The 18,605-nt window shown below is 45.8% G+C and overlaps 1 protein-coding gene across 1 annotated transcript in view; it reads right to left on the bottom strand.

Moving 5' to 3' along the window:
• Positions 1 to 17,543, bottom strand: part of OTUD4 (OTU deubiquitinase 4) — a 109,296-nt gene extending 91,753 nt beyond the window's left edge. The window contains exons 1-3 of the mRNA XM_063920605.1: positions 16,843 to 17,543; positions 2,041 to 2,124; positions 724 to 774 (exon numbers count right to left, since the gene is read on the bottom strand). Of these exons, the coding sequence (XP_063776675.1) occupies positions 724 to 774; positions 2,041 to 2,124; positions 16,843 to 16,998 (291 nt within the window). The 5' untranslated portion in view covers positions 16,999 to 17,543. The remainder of the gene's footprint in view (positions 1 to 723; positions 775 to 2,040; positions 2,125 to 16,842) is intronic.
• Between the last annotated feature and the right edge of the window lie 1,062 nt (positions 17,544 to 18,605).

The following is an 18,605-nucleotide window of genomic DNA, read 5'->3' as shown; positions in this document are numbered from 1 at the left end:
TGCTGTTTTGAGTTTCTTTTAAAACGATAACATGCTGACACAGTGGTTAGCAGGGCTTCCTGACATTACTGGGGCCATGCTGTTGTTGCTGGCAGGTGGGGCGCTGAACCTGGGTCCTGGGACGCAGACCGTGAATCCTCCTGGCTAGCCACCTGATCCAGGTTCAGTGTGACAGGTGCTGACCCAGGAATAACCTGGGGGCCTAGCTACAGTGTGAAGGAAGGAAGGTGTGTGGGGGGGTAGAAGCTGTGACCCTGGGTCCAACCATTGTTAAAAAACCCTGGAAAAACCAGGGTCCAAGCTCTGACTTCTGTCTGAAAGTGGTATAAGTAGTGTCACAATGTTATCTAGCTCTAAACTGCAGTTTTGGAAAGATAAACAGGTATTGCAACAAAATATTTAATAATTGCACTGCAAGAGGCCGCATGCTAGTATTTCTCTATTCCTCTTCAAGTGCCCAGTACTTGCAGTCACTTCCTCCCACACATTATACGAAAATATAGTGAAAGCACCTGAAATCATCGTTATGAACCTTAATGTGTTCTACGCACTCAGTAGGACTTTAATCATTAATCAATGAATGCAGCCCAGAAGGCGCCCACCTACTACTCTGCTCACGCTGATAATAAAGCCAGAAGTAGCCCATGTAACAGGGATAAGCAGTCTTACTAATAAGGCACAACAGTTAAAACTCAAGCAATGTACATTTAACATTACATCTACCTGTGGATTTTCCAGACGTTTCAGATACTCTTCAAAAGAGCCCTCAATAAACTACAAAAAGAATAAAACAATATATAAATGAAAATATTTAATAGGTAGACCAAATACAGTGGGTGGAATTCAATTCTTTTCACCCCCTTAAACACCCGTTCTGTTTCTGCTGACGGGAGTGGTATAATCATTTCAGCTCGTTACCCCTGGGGTATAAAGGCACCCAACCCTTTACGCAGCTAAACTTGATTACTACGGGCGCGATATGCGTGATAACGGGGATAACTTTTGAAAGGAGATTAGGCGTGATATATCATTTGAATACCGCCCAGTGTATCCACTTTAAAAATGCCCAGGTTTTCTGGTAAAAACGTGCAGTTAAAATGTGGTTGATAAATACATAATAGGTCACAAAACAAAGACAGAAAAAAATAGCAGAAAAACATATTTGCATTTGTCACCTCAATATAATGGGAACTTCTTTCATCACTGTGGTACCTGCAGCAGAGGGATACTGGGAAAAGCTCCCTCACTTTCAGCACAAGGCTGGAAGTCTTCCGATATATGGAAGCACTATACTAACTAGAATATAGCTGGTTCACACAGACAGCAGGCTTCCACTGCTAAGCTTATATAGCTGGATGTTGATTTCCAATCGCTCATAGCTCCTCAATGTTTTCCTGGGAATCATTTTAAGATAGGGCATCATTATCAAATCATTGCTGGACCATACAAACGGCATGGGTCAGGATGTACTAGATGTCAGCTTTCCCTTTTCTCCCAATACATTATCAATTAATGTAATTTAGCAACGTGACGCAAGAGTCTACAGAGAGGCCAGTAGTGGTACTACAGACGGGTTGGGTTCAGGTGACCGGTGTTTGGGATCCAGCCCGTCACCATACCGATGCCATGATTCCGAGCTTTAGATTGCCAGCGGGGGATAGGGGTGGGGGGTGAGCGCAACGAAGCCCCTTGCGGGCACGGTGGCTCGCCACAGGTTCTATTCCCACTCTATGGGTGTCGTGGACATGCCGACTGACAGGCTGTTAACCGTTCAGGATCACGGCATCGGTATAGTGACCGGCGGTCACATAACTACATCCCCTACAGACCTAACAACTGAATGAATTATTGCGCTAACTGCATGGTAATGTGAGGCACACTCTTACTCAGCTATGCCTTTCACACAGTTTTCAGGAAAATAGAAACCTACAAAGCTTTTGTGTATGACAAATCACATTTGCTGTACATAGGTTTGTTGCATATAATCCTAGGTCAAGATTGCTATTAACACACATGCAGAGAAATCTAAATGTTACTTACTGCTTCAAAGTGGGCCCGGTTCTCCCGCAGATAGTCTATACAGGATTTCCTAATTTCCAAATGCTGTGCCTGAGAGTGCAAAACCTAAAAGGTAAGAGAACATTAGCCCACATGCTGGACATTCTGCACTTTCATATTAATGATAAATGCCAGTCAAAGACAGCTTATTATTTTATAGTCAATAAAATGTACCAACTGCAATCACTGGAACACAATTAGGTTTTTAAATCTAATTTATCAACAGACCCTTGACGCTATTCTATTTGCGGCAGGCAAGTAGAAGATAAGTGACCGATATAGAAAACCACATAATTACCCAATATTTTAAGGTAGTAAAAGAAAACATTGCTTTTCATTCAACATAAAAAGAAATAAAAAAAATAAGTTTTGGCACTTCATGATTAAAGGTTGTACATTTACGTAATTATCTGTCATTTTTTATTTCTCCTCCTTATGCACTGATCACGGACCATCCATGTCCATCAGTACCGGCTGTAAATAACGGACAATAGAGGTTATACTTGAGCATTAGGGACAAATGTTGCCACAGGCAAAGTGTTGGACAGTGCACGGTGTTGCCAAAAAAAGAAGTGTATACTATAAGATAGGCAAAACAAGAATTGAGGCTGAATTGGGAAACAAGATAAAGACCACTATCGGAGAGCATCCGATGCTGCGGTACAACCCATTCTAACAAACTTTACTGACCTGTTAATAGCACTGTAACAAAAACTGTGTTGTAATACTTTGTTGCAACTAAGTACTATGCTGGAGTGACAAAGTTTTGCTCATTTCCTTCAACTATAAACAGATACTCGCTATAATTGTACTACACAAACTTTACGATCATCAAATGTGCATGGTCTGGGGTCCCCATTGACAGATCTCCCACCTGAATTTAGAGACTGAGGGGGACATTTATCACAGATAAAGTGGAGAAAGATAAAATACTAACCAGTCAGCTCCTAGCTGTCATTCTACAGGCTGTAGTTGAAAAATGACAGTTTGGAGCGGATTGGTTGGCACTTTATCTCTCGCCAAGTTTTCATAAATCTCGGCATAAGTTAGAACCAGATGGCAGACCCAAGTACACTAAAGCAAGGTGCGCTGAGGAAAAATGGGGCTATATTTATTAACAGCTATTTATATAGTGCCTACATAAATAATGTTTCAAATTGCTTTCCATATATTTGGTAGGCTGGCTGCCTATTTTTCTGGACCCGGTTTTTCAGATTTTACACTATTTCCCAAAAACCAAGCCGTAATTTAAAATGTATTATAATATGTACAAATGTTTTGGTATCATGTAATCCTTGTGACCGTAATTGGGGAATTAAATTGTTTGATCAGTCTCCCAAAATAATGGCCACCAGTCTAAGCAATTCAATTGTTGCTCCAATCGAGCGCCCATTACTTTTGACCCACCCAAAAGCACTGGGTTTAGAGTGACGCATAAAGTTATGAAACTCCTGGCCGCAACACGAAAAGTCCCATTTGTGCGGTCAAACCGGACACTTTTTGCACATTTCTGCTTGCAACCTCAGGGGTCTTGAGCAGAAATGTTGGAGCTGGCGACACTCACGCTCGAACGGCAGAACAATTTAAGAGCTGCCGTCTGACACCCAAACAATTGAATCACCCCCCAAATGTTTACAAAGTGCCTTTTTGCCTTATCAATCTATCCAAGTAAGTACACCCCTAAAATGTGTACAATTATTCAAAATACCCCAAAATGTGAATAGCTGTTTGCCTTTATGCCTTTATTTTAACAGATCTACAGAATTATGAAAAACAAACACAAATTAGGTGCAACTGAGTAGCACTATATATTATAGCGGCTACTGGCCTAGGGGTCCACAGACAGTACCAAAATCTACTATTAAGGACAAATATATGAGGAAAAAACACTAGCAGAATGCCAATCTGCAATATAGAAGGACCTGTTTATTTTACCTCAATTGGTAAAATAACCTGTAACATACAAAGTAGCAGAAAACGATAACATATCAAGTATACACTGGATAATGTGGGGGAGATTCAATTGTTGTGTTGTTTTTTTTAAGCACCCACCACTAGATGGGGTCAGATGGCAGCAACTAAATTGTTCTTCAGTTCAGGTGGTAAGCAGAAAGGTTCAATAAGTGTCACGTTTGGGAACCCAAACAGCAGTTGTTGCGACGTAGTCAGTACTTTAGTGGGGTTTAGTATATACTATAATACTTTGAATGGGTGTGAACTGGCTCCTCCCTCTATGCCCCTCCTCCAGGCTCCAGTTATAGGAACTGTGCCCAGGGAGACGGACATTTAGAGGAAAAGGATTTATTTAATTATTTTAAACTAAGGTGAGATACATACCAGCTCACACCTCCAACACGCCATACAACATGGCAGTCAACAAACAATACATGCAACGGCATAACCAACAACAGTCACAGATTGACTGAACTCAACATGAGCGTAACTATAACCAAAACTGCAGATACAGCCCGCACTGGGACGGGCGCCCAGCATCCTCTATGGACTAAGAGAAAAGGATTTACCGGTAGGTATTAAAATCCTATTTTCTCATACGTCCTAGAGGATGCTGGGGATGCTTCAAGAACCATGGGGTTTATACCAAAGCTCTAGAACGGGCGTGAGAGTGCGGATGACTCTGCAGCACCGCTTGACCAAACAAGAGGTCCTCCTCAGCCAGGGTATCAAACTTGTAAAACTTTGCAAAGGTGTTTGAACCCGACCAAGTAGTAGCTCGGCAAAGCTGTAATGCCGAGACCCCTCGGGCAGCCGCCCAGGATGAGCCCACCTTTCTGGTAGAATGGGCTTTCACCGATTTTGGTAACGGCAATCCTGCCGTAGAATGAGCCTGCTGAATCGTATTACAAATCCAGCGCGCAATATTCTGCTTAGAAGCAGGAGCCCCAATCTTGTTGGGGGCCCACAGGACAAACAGGGCCTCTGTTTTCCTAATCTGAGCCGTTCTGGCGACATAGATCTTCAAAGCTCTGACCACATCGAGAGACTTTGAATCCGCCAAGGCATCAGTAGCCACTGGCACCACAATAGGCTGGTTCACGTGAAATATTGAAACCTCTTTCGGTAGAAATTGCTGACGAGTTCTCAACTCCGCTCTGTCAGCATGGAAAATTAAATAGGGGATTTTGTGAGACAAAGCCGCCGCCAACTCAGACACTCGCCTTGCGGACGCCAAGGCCAACAACATGACTACTTTCCAAGTAAGGAACTTTAACTCAACCTTGCGCAAAGGTTCAAACCAATGCGATTGCAGGAACTGCAACCCCACATTAAGATCCCACGGTGCCACAGGAGGCACAAATGGAGGTTGGATGTGTAGCACACCTTTCACGAAGGTCTGAACTTCTGGAAGGGAGGCCAATTCATTCTGAAAAAAGATCGACAAGGCCGAAATCTGTACTTTAATAGAGCCTAACTTTAGGCCCGCATCCACACCTGCTTGTAGAAAATGGAGCAAACGCCCCAGGTGAAAATCTTCCATAGGAGCCTTCTTGGATTCACACCAAGACACATATTTTCTCCAAATACGGTGGTAATGCTTAGCCGTTACTTCTTTTCTAGCCTGAAGAAGTGTAGGAATTACTTCACTGGGAATACCCTTTCGGGCTAGGATTTGGCATTCAACCGCCACGCCGTCAAACGCAGAAGCGGTAAGTCTTGATACACGCACGGCCCCTGTTGCAACAGGTCCTTCCGAAGAGGAAGAGGCCAGGGATCTTCTATGAGCAACTCCTGAAGATCTGGATACCAGGCCCTTCTTAGCCAATCCGGAACAATGAGTATCGCCTGAACCCTTGTTCTTATTATAATTTTTATCACCTTTGGAATGAGCGGAAGTGGAGGGAACACACATACCGACGGAAACACCCACGGTGTCACAAGGGCGTCCACCGCTATCGCTTCAGGGACCCTTGACCTGGAACAATATCTCTGAAGCTTCTTGTTGAGGCGGGACGCCATCATGTCTACTTGAGTAACGCCTCAACGACTTGTCACTTCTGCAAAGACCTCTTGATGAAGACCCCACTCTCCTGGATGGAGATCGTGTCTGCTGAGGAAGTCTGCTTCCCAGTTGTCCACTCCTGGAATGAAGGCTGCCAACAGAGCGCTGGCATATCTTTCCGCCCAGCGAAGAATCTTCGTGGCCTCGGCCATCCCCGCTCTGCTCCTTGTTCCGCCCTGGCGGTTTATGTACGCCACTGCTGTCACGTTGTCTGACTGAATCAAGACAGGCAGACCTCGAAGCAGATGTTCTGCTTGCAGGACGCCGTTGTAAGTGGCCCTTAATTCCAGAACGTTTATGTGTAGACAAGCTTCCTGGCTTGACCACTTTCCCTGAAAGCTTCTCCCCTGTGTGACTGCTCCCCAGCCTCGGAGGCTTGCATTTGTGGTCACCAGGATCCAATCCTGAATCCCGAACCTGCGTCCCTCCAGAAGGTGAGAACTGTGCAGTCACCCTAGAAGGGAGATTCTGGTCCTGGGAGATAGGATTATTTTCCGGTGCATGTCCAGGTGAGACCCGGACCACTTGTCCAACAGGTCCCACTGAAACACCCTGGCATGGAACCTGCCATACGGAATAGCCTCATAGGCCGCCACCATCTTCCCCAGCAATCAAGTGCATTGAAGAACCGACACCTTTGTTGGTATCAGAATCTGTTTTACCATGTTCTGGAATTGGTAATGACAATCCTGAACAGCAAATCTCAGGTAAGCCTGATGTGGAGGATATATGGGGACATGTAAGTAGGCATCCTTTATGTCGACCGACACCATAAAATCCCCCTCTTCCAGACTGGAGATCACTGCTCGGAGAGATTCCATCTTGAATTTGAATTTTTTTTTTTTTAGTAAGAAATTGAGGGATTTTAGGTTCAGAATCGGTCTGACGGAGCCATCCGGCTTCGGGACCACGATCAGGCTCGAATAAAAGCCTTCCCCCTGTTGTGACGGGGGCACTGTGACAATAACTTGATTTTGACACAACTTTAGTATCGCAGTGCTTACTACCTCCCTTTCTAGAAGAGAAGCTGGCAAGGCCGATTTGAAAAATCGGTGAGGGGGCACGTCTTTAAACTCTAACCTGTATCCTTGGGTTACTATTTCTACTAACCAAGGATCCAGATCCGAGTGCACCCAGACCTGACTGAAGAGTTGGAGACATGCCCCCACCTGTGCGGACTCCCGCAGAGGAGCCCCAGCATCATGCGGTGGATTTGGTAGAAGCCGGAGAGGACTTCTGCTCCTGGGAACTTGCCACAGCCTGTGACCTTTTTCCCCTTCCTCTTCCCCTCGCAGCAAGGAAGGAGGACCCACGCCCTTTTTTGAATTTATTGGGCCGAAAGGACTGCATCTGATAATGAGGCGATTTCTTCTGCTGTGCAGGAACAAAAGGTAAAAATACCCGCGGTAGCCGTAGACACCAGGTCAGTGAGGCCGTCACCAAACAAGACCCTACCGTTAAACGGTAGAGACTCCATCGCCTTCTTAGAGTCAGCATCAGCATTCCATTGATGAATCCACAATGCTCACCTTGCTGAGACTGCCATGGCATTGGCCCTTGATCCCAAAAGGCCAATATCCCTTGCAGCGTCCCTGATATGACCCAGAGTCAAAAGCACGCTATCCCTGTCTAGGGTATCTACCTCAGATGACAAATTATCTGCCCACTTTTCAATAGCGCTACTCACCCATGCCGAAGCAACGGCAGGCCTGAGTAGCGACCCTGTAGTGACATAAATGGATTTTAGTGTATTTTCCTGCTTACGATCCGCAGGATCTTTTAGGGCTGCCGTGTCAGGAGACGGAAACGCCACCTTTTTAGATAGACGCGACAAAGCTTTGTCTACCGTGGAGGTTGACTCCCACCTTTCCCTGTCCCCAGAGGGGAACGGATATGCCACTGGAATTCTTTTGGGAACCTGTATCTTCTTGTCAAGATTTTCCCAAGCCTTTTCAAAAAGCGTGTTCAGTTCATGAGAGGGAGGAAACGTTACCTCAGGTTTCTTCCCTTTAAACATATAGACCCTTGTATCAGGAACAGCAGGGTCCTCTGTTATATGCAACACTTCTTTTATCGCCACAATCATGAACTGAATACTCTTAGCCAGTTTTGGATTTAATCTGGCATCACTATAGTCGACAGTGGAATCAGAGTCCGTGTCGGTATCTGTATCATCTATCTGGGTAAATGCACGTTTCTGTGACCCCGAGGGGGTCTGGGCTTGTGACAAAGCATCCTCCATGGATTTCCTCCATGTCTGGTTCTTAGACTCAGATTTATCAAATCTCTTAGTCAACCGAGTCACATTTGCATTTAAAACACTCAACATATTTACCCAATCATCCGTCGGCGGTGCCGACACGGCCACTCACAGTATTTTCTGTCCCCACTCCAGCCTCCTCCTGGGAAGAGCATTCAGCCTCAGACATGTCAACACACACGTACCGACACCCACAACCACACTGGGGCTATAGGAGACAGACCCACAACAAAGCCTGTAAGAGAGACACAGAGGAAGTTCTGCCAGCTCACAACCCAGCGCCTATCCCGGTACTGAAGCGAGTAAAAAGACTGCCCAGACCTGTTAGCGCTTTATATATGTATCAATTTGCACCAAATCACTTGGCTCCCCCCCCCCCCCCCCCCCGTTTTGCACCCTGTTACTTGTACAGCAGTGTGGAGGGCAGGGCCAGCGTCTCTGCAGCTTCTGTGAAGAGAAAATGGCGCTGGTCAGGGCTGTTTGGGCTAAGCCCCACCCACTACATGGCGCGCTTCAGTCCCGCTTAAATTTATATTTATACTGGCGGGGATCCCTTAACTAGTGCCTAGGCACTGTTTTCACTTATGCCAGTGCTGTTTGAGGTTCCCATGCTGCCCAGGGCGCCCCCGCTGCAGTGCCATGTTATATGGGAGCATGGCGAGCAGCCCTACCGCCGCGCGGTACCTAAAACGCCGTCTTCTGCCGTCACTGCAGTCTTCTGATCTTCTCAAACTCACCCAGCTTCTGTCTTCTGGCTCTGTGAGGGGGGTGACGGCGCGGCTACGGGAACAAGCAGCTAGGCGCACCAAGTGATCGGACCCTCTGGAGCTAATGGTGTCCAGTAGCCTAAGAAGCAGAGCCTTTGAACTTAGAGAAGTAGGTCTGCTTCTCTCCCCTCAGTCCCACGATGCAGGGAACCTGTTGCCAGCAGGTCTCCCTGAAAATAATAAACCTAACAAAAGTATTTTTCTGAGAAACTCTAGAGAGCTCCTCAGTGTGCATCCAGTCTCACTGGGCACAGAATCTAACTGGAGTCTGGGGGAGGGGCATAGAGGGAGGAGCCAGTTCACACCCATTCAAAGTCTTACAGTGTGCCCATGTCTCCTGCAGATCCCGTCTATACCCCATGGTTCTTAAAGCATCCCCAGCATCCTCTAGGACGTATGAGAAAGGAGAATTAGAAACACTGTGGTAATAGTGTGTGCCAGAGTGTTACTTGCTGGGTTACATACGTTGTACTGGCGGACGGGATGCCAGCTGTTAATATCCCGACAGCGGCATTCCGGCCGCCAGAAAGCTGCCAACGGGGCGAGTGCTAAGAGTCCCCATGCGGGCTCGGTGGCTTGTGCAGGATCTATTAACACTCTATGGGTGTTGTGGACACCCACGAGTGGGAATAACCCTGGTGCGCCGGGATCCCGACAGCCGGCATTTTAACTGCAACTGTTCCTTGCTGACTGGGCACAAATACATAAACACTGAACTTGCTAACAATCAGTTCCTCCACAAGTTGGTATATCTGCTTCCGATTGAATATTATCCTTTATTTATATGGTACCACAAAGGTTCCACAGCGCCCAATTACAGGGTACATAAACAAAGAAAACAGTGACTTACAGTTCAAGATAACATAGGATAAGTACATGATATGTAAACATAGCTGCATCAGCAGACAACACTGAAATAAGTATCAGGGCAGCAGAAAACATAGGGATTTGATGACGTTGAAGGGAGTATTGAGTAAGTTAAGTAAGAGAAGAAAAAGCACGAGGGCCCTGCTCATGAGAGTAGAATCCCTACATTCAAAATCAGTGGTATAATGTAATGTTAATGTATTATATATTGCCTGCAAACTGTTTATTTCAGCCCTGAGTGCTGCACTCCACTGTATGTATGCTCTCTCTGTGAGGGTGGGAGATATCTCATAAACAGTCATAATGCGTGACATGCCTGTGACGTCAACACCCATATCGACACAGTGATTTTCCTCTATTTCTACTTGCATCCCTATCCCTAATAGAAATGTTGACCTTCTGATGATGATGCTGTCATTACTAACATTTTGCAGTTGACGTCATTTATGACGTCTGTCAACATTCTAACCATGTTGTATATCCTTCAACATTTCTGACAAAAAACGGTACAGACGAGGAAAGGGGGCATGGGCACGGGAAAAGGGGGCATGTCCTGGCAGCGCTGCTATAGAAATCTATAGGAGAATCAGGAGACACTGCACCCAGTACAGCCAATGTTTTGGCCAGTACAGACCATTAAAAAAAAAAAAAGGGTACAGTTGGAGGGTATGATGCCGAGGTCATCAATATCAGCCTTCTGCAGTTAACACTACGAATGCTGGCATTCGGAATGCATACCCTCCGTGAGGATACAGTGCTAAGTGACTATCTGTTCTCACAGTACTATTGTACGGTGACTGGCTACCTGCAATAAATTGACAGAAGAGGCCACAAGTGTGGTGGTCTATGAAGCAGAGGTTCTCAAACGCAGTCCTCAAGGCACCCTAACAGTCCAGGTTTTCAGTATATCCGTGCTTGGCCACAAATGACTTAATTAGCCCCTCAGTCAATTTGATTTAACTATCTGTGCTGAGCCTTAGATATAACAAATACCTGGAGCGTTGGGGTGCCTTGATGACCGCATTTGAAACCTCTGCTATAAAGACCTGCAAAACCAAAAGTATAATATGCAGATCACCGCTACAAATGGGTTTCCTGGACACAAACTGCTGTGTAAAGCTGCCTGGAACACTCCTGTTGCCCGGATCCTTGGCTTTAGCAACAGTGGTCTCTATGGTTACAAAAACTAAATGACCTTTTGCTGTTTAAAGGAACTGAAAATAGTTAAGATAATGTTACCTGCTGCACCCCTTCAGTGGAACGCACTCCCCCGCTCCATTAGACTCTCCCCAACCTTGCAAAGCTTCAAACGGGCACTAAAAACTCACCTATTCATCAAAGCATACCCTCCCGATGCATAACCCAGTGTTTAAGCCGCGCCTCCACCCCCCTGCCTCATGCCGTGAACATCTCAGCTTTGCTTGCATACTGCCATCAGGCTACCTCCCACTTACCTGCACCTCTTGTCATCTGTCTGTCGCCCCTCCCCAATAGATTGTTAGCTCTTCAGAGCAGGGCCCTCTTTCCTCTTGTTATCTAAGCCCTCGTCTCAACACATTTCACCCACAGCTCTCCCCTACTCAACGACCATCTTTATCCTGCTAGTAAAGGCTCATCTCCATCTATGGCCACCAGCCTCTAGTAGTACGATGATCACTCCCTCAATACTTACATCTTAGCTGTATTATGTCTTGAGAATGTGTCGTGCTCTGTTACCTGTACTCTATTTCTGTTATTTATTTACTGTAATGCAATGTTTTGTCCCCTGTACTGTCCTTTGTACGGCGCTGCGAAAGACATGTGGCGCCTTATAAATAAAATGTAATAATAATAATAATATAAAAGATATATGAATAACAATCACACACAGAGGCATTTGGTATTAAGGTCTTAACACTCCTTGCAAGTGCCTGAGATATTGCACGAGCCTTTGTCATACAAACCTTCCTGTCCATTTTAAACGTGTGAGAATTCTCACATACTGTAACTGCTTGGGATATGGCTTGGCAGCAGCTGTAAAATGGGGGGGGGGGGGGGGGGGGGTGTTATGGTCACGACAGAGGACCCAGACATTTAAATACAATTTTAAAAAATATTTGAAAAAAACACTTATATATTAAGAGGATATGGGGTCTATGGGGGTAATTCCAAGTTGATCGCAGCAGGAAATTTTTTAGCAGTTGTGCAAAGCCATGTGCACTGCAGGGGAGGCAGATATAACATGTGCAGAGAGAGTTAGATTTGTGTGGGTTATTTTGTTTCTGTGCAGGGTAAATACTGGCTGCTTTATTTTTACACTGCAATTTAGATTGCAGATTGAACTCACCACACCCAAATCTAACTCTCTCTGCAAATGTTATATCTGCCTCTCCTGCAGTGCACATGGTTTTGCCCAACTGCTAAAAAAATGTCCTGCCGCGATCAACTCAGAATTACCCCCAATGTACGAAGCCTTGGAGAAAGATAAAGTACTAACCAGCTCCTAACTGTAATCTTTCAAACACAGCCAGCAACATGGCAGTTAGGAGCTGATGGGCTGGTATTTTATCTTTCTCCAAGGCTTAGTACATAGGGGCAGATGTACTAAGCCTTGGAGAGGGAGATAAAACACCAACCAACCAGCTCCTGTCATTTTTCAAAACAGCCTGTTAAATGACAGTTACATTAGGAGCTGATTGGCTGGTACTTTATCTCTATCCACTATCTCTGTCCATGGTTTTGTACATCTCCCCATAGACCCCTATGTATCAAAGCTTGGAGAGAGATAAAGTACCAAAAGCTTGGAGAGAGATAAAGTACCAGCTAATCAGATCCTACCTGTAATTTTTCAAATACAGCCTGCAACATGGCAGTTAGGAGCCGAGTGGTTGGTACTTTATCTTTCGCCAGGGCTTAGTACATAGACTCATATGTATCAAAGCTTTGAGAAAGATTAAGTGGAGATAGATAAAGTACCAGTCAATCAGCGTCTGTCATTTGAAAAGTTGCCCTTTAGATGGGTTTAGTCGCTCTGCCCTGCTAATCCCGGAGCTGTCAGACCAGTTAACTACTAACGGCGTCTGATTGGAGCAACAACTGAATAACTCAGATAGATGCCCATTCCTATAGACACCCAGCAACAACTGAATTGGCCCCAATAATCAGAAAATCTTCCAATAGCATTGACAGACAGGGACTCTGTATAAAAAAGGGTGCAAGGAAGTTTCACTTCGTTCCAGGCACCAGTTTACAGACACAGCACTGAATGTGAAAGGTGCAGTGACATAAGGCAGTTGTTCTCAAACTGGGTGCCGTAGCATCCTGGGTGCCTTGGGACATTTGCAGGGGTGCCTTGGATTGGTGGTCAAGGACCAATTCAAATTATTTATGGTCAATGTATTAGGCAAAACCAGTGCTGGTGGCTGCCAATCATAAAATATGTGGACAAACAGAACCTAAGAGGGGGTACTGATGGGAGAGATGTGTGCTGAATGATCTTCACACAGACCGCTAAGCACAGCGCAATGTGCGGCCCTATCGCTGGGGGGCATACACACGGCAGATCCGTGCTTAAAATCTAAGCAATCTAGTCAGATTGCTTAGATTTTAAACACGGATTTCTCCGTGTGTATCCCCCTTAAGGATGATATATAAACACAATTTAGTTAATTTAATATTTATTTCTAAGGGGTATATTCAATTAGGATCAAAAACTGCAGTCTGTCGAAAAGACGGCAGTTTCCGACTTTTTAAGGTCAAATAGTGATTCGACCTATTCAATCCCATCAGTTTTTATTCGACAAGTCGTGGAAATCGACTTGTCGAATAGAACGTGAATCGGCAGTATAGCTGCCGATTCACGTACTTTTGAGTGAAACGGGGCCAAATTCGACAGGATTTGACCCCGTTTCCGACCATCTCAGCCTGACATAAAAAAATGTCAGACTGAGATGTGGGACCCAGAGGAGGAGAGGGGAGGAAAGCCACGGGGAGACGTGGGACAGCCGCGGGCATACAGGGGAGAGCAGCGGTACAGCAGGATGATTTACAGCCGCGCCACTCACGGCAGGATCCACCCGGCTCCAGCAAGTAAGGTCACGCTTGCTGGAGCCGGGTGGACACTGCCGTGAGGTCTGGCGGCTCTGAGACAACCTCCTGCAGCGCTACTGTAGCGCTGCTCTCCTCTGTCTGCCCGCAGCTGTCCCCGCTGGTCTCCCCGCGCACCCCCCCCCCCTCTTTTCCTCTGGGTTCCTCATCTCAATTCGACTTTTTAAAAGTCAAATTGAGATGAGATTGAATAGGGGTTGTCGGATCCATTCCGACAAATGCATGTCGGTATGGATCCGACCCTAATTGAATATACCCCTAAATATCTCAATAAGAAACGTTTGGCCTAGTGGTGTTATGAAAAAAAAAAAATCTATACTCTAGGGTGCCGTTATTCAAGAAAGTTTGGGAACCACTGACATAAGGACTTCCCTCAGCAGACAGCTTTGGCATCTCCACACTTGCCCTGTTAAAGTTACAAAGTGCAGAATCATAGGGGGGGCGTCTGAATTAGCCAAATGTCACCATTACACTGCAAAATGTTTTGTAGCATTAGCTTAAATCAAAGTTAATAATAAACCTAGATCTGCAATTTTAATGAGACAAGTTGAATAAGACCTTTTGAATGTAATTATTCACTTTTATGACTACGTAGCATAGACATTTGATTATGGCAGCACCATGTTACTCTGTTATACCTAAATACTAGTAAAGTGACTTATGTTTGAGTAAACTAATATGGAAACTAAGGCATGTTTGAGTCTACCCTATAATGGACGAGTAGGTACAAGCACTGCATAAGGACAAAACAGACAGGTGCTGCATGCTGCCTCTGGCTGTAAATGCTTAACACTTCAACAACCAGTATTTTGTATACTATGTCACATGGTGCATGTCATATAACTGCTCCATGTGACTTTTTATTACACAACAATGTTATAACATCCAATAACGTGCGATAAACTAGCTGTGGTGGAAAGGGGTATTGCATCTGTGGCATCTCAGTGCTGTAGTAAATTAAGTGTAGAGATCTGGTTGGCATGCTTATTGGGTAAAAATTCTGAACTTAGTACAGGTATAGTAAAGGTTTACTTATGTTTGATTATAACAGGAGTTTACTTCAGTTAGTGCACCTCATGTGCTGAACTTTTGCCTGCTGCCTGTATGTAGAGGGTTAAACAAGCAAGAATAGACCATATCATTTGGGGGGAAAGGATAGGAAGATAGGCCCATTACTACAGAGGTTTCAGCACTAGGCCCGTAAGAGGCAGAACAGAGCAGCAGCCTTGGCCAGACTTGTATAATGAACAGATTGCAGAAGCTTTCTAGCTAGGTCTACAAGGAGTAGTAAAGGGTAATGCCAAGCTTGTGTCCTTTGAAAGAGCACAGTGACTCATGTGTCAGGTCTGTAAGGATTACATGAAAACAGTGGCCTACATGGATATTACCTACTGGCCTTAATATGCCACTGACACAGAACATTAAAAAGCATATTAAACATATGTGACATGCACTTTTTGCAGCATGGATACACAAATGTAAAAAATCAGTGAGTATATGCCCTTAATGTCAGGTCTGTAATGCGTACTAAAACAGGGAATTCGCACCTGTGGCATACGGAACAGAGAAGCACTATCAAATCTCGAATGCTGGGTACACACTGGGCAATTTATTGGCCGTTCGGATTGCACATTGTGAGCGGGTTGGTGGTTGTGCACAAATAACAAGTCTGTGAACGACATCAATCACACACGTTCCATTGGATCTGCTGCACTGCCGATGCCCAATATATCTGCAGATATACTGGTACAGGCGGTCGGGCAAATTCAAATGCCCTCCCAGCTGGGATGTGAGAGCCGACATATTAAGTGGATGATCGGTAAGTGTATATGCTTACATGAATCGGACACGCTGTCCCCGGCATCTCACCGTGGTATGTACCCAGCCTAAGAATATAAACCAGCAAAGCTTGGGGGCAGCAGCAGTACAAGGAAAGCAACACAAAACAGATTACAGTGACACACCACCCCATGGAACAGGTTCTCTCATAGACCAGTGAAGGGGTAATCCAATTCACTTTGGGTGCCGCATTAGAACTCTCTAACCTTCAAAACGCCACACTTACCCAGTAGAAATTTAAATGAATAACTGATCAATGAAAGACAGCTATCTATAATAAGCTATCAGCAGGCCCTTCAAATAAGTATTACAAGCTATAATAAATATGACAAACATGGAGTTGGGAGACGCAGGTGAGGTCTCGGAGCACTGTCTGTTGCCCATCCCCATGATAAATGGCTGGTTGCTAAAGTAATGACACTTATGTATGCGTATTACATATGAGACAACCTTCACTGAATAAGCAAACATTAGACAAGTGCACCAGGGGTTCCCTAAAGACCCAGGGGCAGATGTATTAACATGGAGAAGGCATAAGGAAGTGATAAATCAGTGATAAATGAAAGGCAATAAACACACCAGCCAAACAACTCCTGTTAATTTACATATTGGAGCTGATTGGCTGGTGCATTTATCACCTTGCATTTATCACTGGTTTATCACTTCCTTATGCCTTCTCCATGTTAATACATCTGACCCCCAGAGACACTTAAATGGGACCCATAGGAGCCCAACAGAATTTGTACTTAGCCCAATTTACACTAGACAAAGGCTAAAGTCTAATTTTATTATAGAGCATTTAGGCCTTCAAATACACATTATTCAGGATTCTGCACTGAGAATATCCTTTGTATTTAATATTCACAATAAACCTTTACATTGGGAGGGGGTGTACATCTAAGAAGCCGAGGTGTTATATATAGCAGAGGTATGCACACACACATTACCTGCTCAGCCACTGCCCTAAACAGGCAGGAGCCATCCTTGGTCACCTTCTTTCTGTACAGCCCATTGGACCTCAGATAGGTGTCCATTGCGGTCTCCTTCTTCCTGCTGCTGCTGGCATTACTATGGGCTGTGTCTTTCTGTCTGGGCACCTCCATTGTTGCTGCCCACCTTCCACCACACAAACGCCGATCCCAATACACAGGCACGCTAGCTGCTGCCGCTCCTTATCTAGCCCACATGGCAGGAGGACAGCCGGGCGAGGGGAGGAGAAGGGCCGAGTAGCATGGATCCTGTCTGTGGGGTGCATGAGAGGGGCACAGGGTGGCATGCACGGGTCTCCACGTGCAGTGCCAGCGGGATGCGACAGGGTCCCCTGCTACTGTGCCACGGCCAGCCAGGAGCCCAGGTGCATGACTAGGCGCTCTGGTGGGCTGCCCAGGGATCCATGCGCCAGCAGCGGGGCACACACAGCAGGCGCGGCCCGGCGGCGGCTGCGGGAGAAATGAGAGCGTTCCGGAGATAGAAGGGAAAGAAAAGTTTTGTTTTCAGTTTGGTGGTGAGTCAGGGGCAGGGCGGCAGCAGCAGAGTGCAGGCAGCAGGGGGAGGAGGAGCAGGAAGTACTAGTACTAGGGCTGCTACTGCTGCTGGTGATCACCTTGGACAGGCGCAGCAGAGCCTCACATGGCCTGGACTACAAGACCCACACTCCCCCTGCAGCACGGAGCCTCTGCACGCAGCTGCAACGCATACTTGTACGGTTCTATTATTGGACGTTCTAAATTCTGTTTATTCAACTGAGGAAGACGCAGTCACAGCCAGGCTGCTGCGGGCATGTCAGTCGCGATCAGGCGGTTCAGTTTATTTGCAGTGTTTCTAAGCATGCCTGCCAACACTGAGAGCAATTCCCAAGGACGCTGTGGGCTTGTTGTATAATAACATGGTGCAAAGAGCTGTATGCCTCTGCAGTAATATTACACCTAGCAATTTTAGCAGTGTGCAAGTTTGGAGGAAGGTGTAAATGTCAGAGCAATTTACAGCTTCCAAAGCAACTTATACTGATAGTCAGGGGTGTATCTAGGAGTCAAAGCGCCCCTGGCAAAGTAAGGGTCTAGCGCCCCCAGATTAATTTATATATTTAAAAAAATATATATATTTTATGATGGATATATTGTAATAATATAAACACTAAGGGGTCTATTTATTAAAATAATTTTTACTAAAATAATGTGAAAAGGGTGTGAAAACACCCTTTCTCATACGTCCTAGAGGATGCTGGGGATGCTTCAAGAACCATGGGGTATAGACGGGATCCGCAGGAGACATGGGCACTTTAAGACTTTAAAAGGGGTGTGAACTGGCTCCTCCCTCTATGCCCCTCCTCCTCCTCCAGTTAGATTTTGTGCCCAGTGAGACTGGATGCACACTGAGGAGCTCTCCAGAGTTTCTCAGAAAAAAGACTTTGTTAGGTTTATTATTTTCAGGGAGACCTGCTGGCAACAGGCGCCCTGCATCGTGGGACTGAGGGGAGAGAAGTAGACCTACTTCTCTGAGTTCAAAGGCTCTGCTTCTTAGGCTACTGGACACCATTAGCTCCAGAGGGTCCGATCACTTGGTGCGCCTAGCTGCTCGTTCCCGGAGCCGCGCCGTCACCCCCCTTGCAGAGCCAGAAGATAGAAGCCGGGTGAGTATTAGAAGATCAGAAGACTTCAGTGACGGCAAAAGACGTTGTTGAGGTACCGGGCAGCGGCTGCGCTGCGCGCCA

The sequence above is a fragment of the Pseudophryne corroboree genome, chromosome 1, assembly GCF_028390025.1.
Source record: "Pseudophryne corroboree isolate aPseCor3 chromosome 1, aPseCor3.hap2, whole genome shotgun sequence".
NCBI classification, from domain to species: Eukaryota; Metazoa; Chordata; class Amphibia; order Anura; family Myobatrachidae; genus Pseudophryne; species Pseudophryne corroboree.
The sequence above is the reverse complement of the archived record's forward strand: the minus strand, read 5'-3'. Positions and strand labels throughout refer to the sequence as shown.